The 4,878-nt window shown below is 35.6% G+C and overlaps 1 protein-coding gene across 1 annotated transcript; it reads left to right on the top strand.

Annotated features, from left to right (window-relative positions):
• The first annotated feature begins 200 nt into the window (after positions 1-200).
• Positions 201-4,323, top strand: LOC111410215 (bifunctional riboflavin biosynthesis protein RIBA 1, chloroplastic-like). Its single transcript, XM_023040460.1, has 4 exons — positions 201-706; positions 918-1,015; positions 1,238-1,459; positions 4,031-4,323. Exons 3-4 carry the CDS (start codon positions 1,238-1,240, stop codon positions 4,166-4,168), a joined length of 360 nt encoding a protein of 119 aa, XP_022896228.1. The 5' UTR covers positions 201-706; positions 918-1,015; the 3' UTR covers positions 4,169-4,323.
• The last annotated feature ends 555 nt before the right edge of the window (positions 4,324-4,878 follow it).

The following is a 4,878-nucleotide window of genomic DNA, read 5'->3' as shown; positions in this document are numbered from 1 at the left end:
GATCGTAATTAATACGAAAAGTTAATACATAATTAGGTTTAGGTGTATTATTCTAATTAGTTTCCTTTTTAAAGTATTGAGCCTAATTATCCCAAGAAAAAAGGAAAAAGAAACATGGCTTCCATCAACTATTCCTGCCCTTTGACGCCCTTTTCTCGCTCCATCTCTCTTCTTTATGCAGTCTTTCTTCTTATTTTATTGATTTATTTTCTGTTTTTGATGGTACGTGTATTGTCTTAACATTTTTGTTTAATTGGATGAGACTTTCAATAAATGATTCTTTCTTCTTCTTGTCTTTTTTAAGTAATTGGCATTTGTAAATTGATTGTCTTGATGGGATATCTTTGATTTTTTATGTGAATTGATGATGGGGTCTATCTATCTGTGGTAAAATGAAATTTGTTTCTGGAAAAACTCAAAAGCTTATATACTTGGTAATGAAAACACACTTTAATGCTTTTCTGCTATGATTTGAACTGTGTTAACCAGGGATTGAATGATTAAAGGAAACTCCTTAATTTTTTAAATGACTTCATTTTTGTTATTATATTGGAAGAGAGTTTATTATGTCATGATTTTTAAGAATTTATAAAAATTCTAATATCTACTCAATCACGAAAACTCATTGCAGCAGTTAGTTTTTGTGTTCTTAGCTTATATAAGAAAGTTGGGCGCCAGTACTATACGAACAACGTTTTTCAGAGAGGTTCGATTCTGAGTCCATGCTGATGTCTGTGAATTGTAACTGACTTTATGCATATGCAGGGCTTCTAAAAATGTTAGACTATTCAACCGATTGCATTATGGAAATCTGTATTCTGTTAATGGTTGGCCGTTAGAGTCCTTTGATCAGCCAGTCACGTGGGCACACTTCAGAATCAAGGCTAATGGAAGAATTAAATCTGTGTTGTCATCAGGGAAAGGTAGCCTTCTCTTCCATTCAAGAAGCACTAATGTTGCAAGTAATGATCTCATCAGCAATGTATTTGGTGGAGTCAGTGTACGATCCTATTCGGTAACTTCTAGAGCCCTTTCTGCTGATATGACTCCAACTACTAACGGCTTCCCCACAGAAAATGAAGATTATGATTTGTACCAATCGACAGAAGGTTTCTCTTCTATTACAGAGGTCGTTGAAGATATACGAAACGGATAATTGATTTGTTCAATTTAGTGAATGCTAAAGTAATATTTAAGGTATCTGTTTTTTTTTTTTTTAATGATTTGGATATTGCAGATGGTTGTGCTGGTAGATGATGAGAATAGAGAAAATGAAGGAGATATAATAATGGCTGCGTCAAAGGTTACTACAGAGGCTATGGCTTTCATTGTGAAACACTGGACTGGAATTGTTTGTGCAAGTATGAAAGAGGAAGACATGCAGAGATTGCATCTTCGATTGATGGTAACTCAAAAGGAGAATGAGGAAAAACTTTCAACTGCATTCACCATTTCGATGGTACATTGTCATTTCTAGTTAGATGAACAATCAAACCTAAATTTTTGTCTTCTTTTATCTTTATTTCTGGTTGTCTTTCTAGTTTTGTTCTGAATTAGTTTATCACCATTAAATATCATATAGGGAGAAAAAATATTAGACTAAAACTACTGTGGGGAGAAGAATGTTAATGGGATCTTCTTTTTGACATAGAGATACCTTGAAAGCCTATTATTTCTGGACTTTTCTCTAAATCTGCTGTAGCAAGTGAATGTAAATCTCTTAAGGTTAGATTGAACCCACTATAAATCACTATGTTTCTCTGTGTGCAGTTTTGTTTCATTTCATTCTTTATTGCTCTAGGCATTGGAATCAACATCTATCTCAAAAATGTATAAGCTATGTGATCGACATATAAGAATTGCAGAAGTAATGATTTTTTTTTATATTCAACAACTCAAAATTGCTCTTGCACACACTAATACATAAATGACCACAAATATAATCATTTTAAAACTTTGCTGAGATATATTAATAATCTGTCAAAGCAAAATCTATTATGCAACATATATGCAGATCATGTGTCATTTATGTAAGCATAACATTGTTTTAGGACGCTAACACATGGTACAACTATGGGAGTCTCAGAACATGATAGAGCGACAACAATATTGGCTCTTGTACGGGTCACATTTTTCCTTCGAAGTATAGAGAGGGTTGTGCTTTTTTAAAAGAGCTGGACATACAAAAGCTACGTTAGATCTTTCCATGCTAGCTGGATTAGAGCACATTGGGGTTCTATGTGAAATTGTCGATGATGACGGTTCAATGGCTAGATTACCTAAGCTTCAACAATGTGTACAGCAAGAAAACTTAAAAATCATATCTATTGCTGACTTAAATAGGTAGGTGGAAAGAGCTGGACATACAAAAGCTACGATAGATCTTTCCATGCTAGCTGGATTAGAGCACATTGGGGTTCTATGTGAAATTGTTGATGATGACGGTTCAATGGCTAGATTACCTAAGCTTCAACAATTTGTACAGCAAGAAAACTTAAAAATCATATCTATTGCTGACTTAATCAGGTAGGTTAGAAGGTTGCTTCTCCAAATCTCTGTTAACCAACATTTTTTTTCGCTATTATTATGGATCTTTATGTTGTTCTTTGTCAATTGGCTTGACTTTTGAATTTTAATTGTTAAATTTCCTTCATTATGCTAGTTTATGGTATTAATTTGCATATCTGATTCACTCTCTCATTTTTATTTTTATTTTGCTTGCATACTTACCTCATATAGGCTATATGCACTCTTAGTTATGTTTTAGTTTTAATTGATCATGTGATTTTACTTTGGAAAATCATCAGCACAAGTGACGGTGAGAAATTCTATGTGGCATAATTAGTCTCTCTCTCTTTTTTTTTTGACTGATATTACTTGGCTATATTTTATTTATTGTGATAGACTTGCCCATTGATGTACCTCTTCTCTTATTTCCATGCATAACTTCAGTTTTTTCTCAGAATTGTCTTCTATTTAGTAGCTTAAAAGAGAAGGTCTAAAAATGTATATGATTTGCAGATACAGGAGGAAATGAGATGGTTAGTGGAACGCGCATCTGCTTCTCAGATGCCCACTATGTGGGGGCTATTTACTTCATACTGTTACAAGTCCATTTTAGATGGAATTGATCATATTGCGATTGTTAAATTGAGCTAAAAATATTTGCTAGTATTTCAAGTTACTTTATCTATTGGATTTGAGAAAGCTGCTGTCAACTGTTTCTCATTCTGTTCTTCTGGTTATTGATCTCTATTTCCTGTTTGTCTTGGGACAGTGGAAGTCACACGAAATATGGTCTCAATTTGCTAGAGTGCCACTAGACGAGTCAATATTCTCCTCCCCCTCCACCTTCCCCCATTCCTTTCTAAATTTAATTGTGTGTAAGAAAACTCCAGCTTTTTGGTTTGGACTCATGGATACATACAGCAAGAATGCCCCCCCACCCCACCCCACCCTCTCCAAACTTTGTCAAGAGACCCTTGTAGTAAATGCCTCGTTTGGGATAACTCAAGAATCCAACGTAACTCCAGTTATGGATTTGAAGCTATGGCACAATGAGGATTAGATTGTATTAGTTGGCCCAAGTTTGGGATAACTCAAGAAGCCATCATGCTCCAATTATGTTCATTTATGTCCTCTGCCACGATCACCCTTCTTATTAAGGTCATTTATTGGACATTGTATTAGTTGCCTGAGTTCCTACGTTATAGTTAGCTACCGAGTGTGGCCATTTTCTGTATGAGAAAATGGGGAGGTGCAAGATCTCTTATCCTAATACTTTTCTTCAGGATCGTAGCTAAAAATCTGCAGTGGCAAGTTGACATTTAGCTCTCACATTGAGGGTGAACTAATATGAAATATTTCTTTTTATGCATTTCTGTCATTGCCATTGGTGCTTTGGGGACTAGGACGAGGATTTAATCCATAATACAAACCACACAATACCTTTTATCACAATATACAAAAGTCAACTAATGTCTTTCAGCTTTGTGCAAAATTTATATTGATCAAATCATGGTATAAACAGGGTGATATTGGAGATGGACTTGATATTCTTGTTAGAGTACACTCAGAATGTCTCACAGGAGACATATTTGGATCGGCCAAATGTGACTGTGGGAACCAGCTAGTGCTTGAAATGCAGCAGATTGAGGATGCTGGCTGAGGTGTCTTAATTTACCTCCGCGGTCACGAGGGAAGGGAAATTGGATTGAGTCACAAGCTTCATGCATACAAATTGCAAGATGCTGGACATGACATGGTTGAAGCAAGTGAGAAGTTGGGGTTGCCTGTTGATTCAAGAGAATATGGGATTGTGCACAGTTACTACCGAGTCAAGCTTGTATTACATAGCATATAATTGCCATAAACTTCGTTTTTCTATTTCACATGTTTGCATTTTGACATGCACGTACCAGCTTATTTTAATGCTTTGATAGTAATGAGAATCGCTATCCCCTCTCCTAACAAACACTAGTGCTCATGCACGCCCGCACTCATACAAGAGAGGGATTGTAGAAATTTTGTTTTATTAAATTGGGCTTGTCATTTGAGAACAAATTTGACCTAAGAACTTTGGAATAGTTGATTTGGGTCCTTCGTGTTGTGTTGGCACTGTGTTTATCTGCAGTCATTTTTACATTTACTTCACCGTGTATATATATCGATTTACAAGTAGAATATCTAATTTATACTTGTAAAATCATTGTGCAGATACAAAGAGATCTCGGGGTTAGTACTATGAAGCCAATGAAAAACAATCCTGCGAAGTACAGTTGCCTCAAAGGTTATGGTTTGGCTGTTGTAGGAACGGTACCCCTTGTGACCCCCATCGCGAAGGACAACAAGATACATGCACATTTACGGCTTAGAAGT

This window comes from Olea europaea, chromosome 15 (assembly GCF_002742605.1).
Source record: "Olea europaea var. sylvestris chromosome 15, O_europaea_v1, whole genome shotgun sequence".
In the NCBI taxonomy this organism is placed as follows: domain Eukaryota; kingdom Viridiplantae; phylum Streptophyta; class Magnoliopsida; order Lamiales; family Oleaceae; genus Olea; species Olea europaea.
The sequence above is the reverse complement of the archived record's forward strand: the minus strand, read 5'-3'. Positions and strand labels throughout refer to the sequence as shown.

Bases quoted from the DNA above. Each gene is read 5' to 3' on its own strand.
- LOC111410215 (XM_023040460.1), top strand. From the start codon at position 1,238: ATGGTTGTGCTGGTAGATGATGAGAATAGAGAAAATGAAGGAGATATA. The intron at 1,460-4,030 runs GTACATTGTCAT...TGGTATAAACAG, and splicing joins CTGCATTCACCATTTCGATG to GGTGATATTGGAGATGGACT.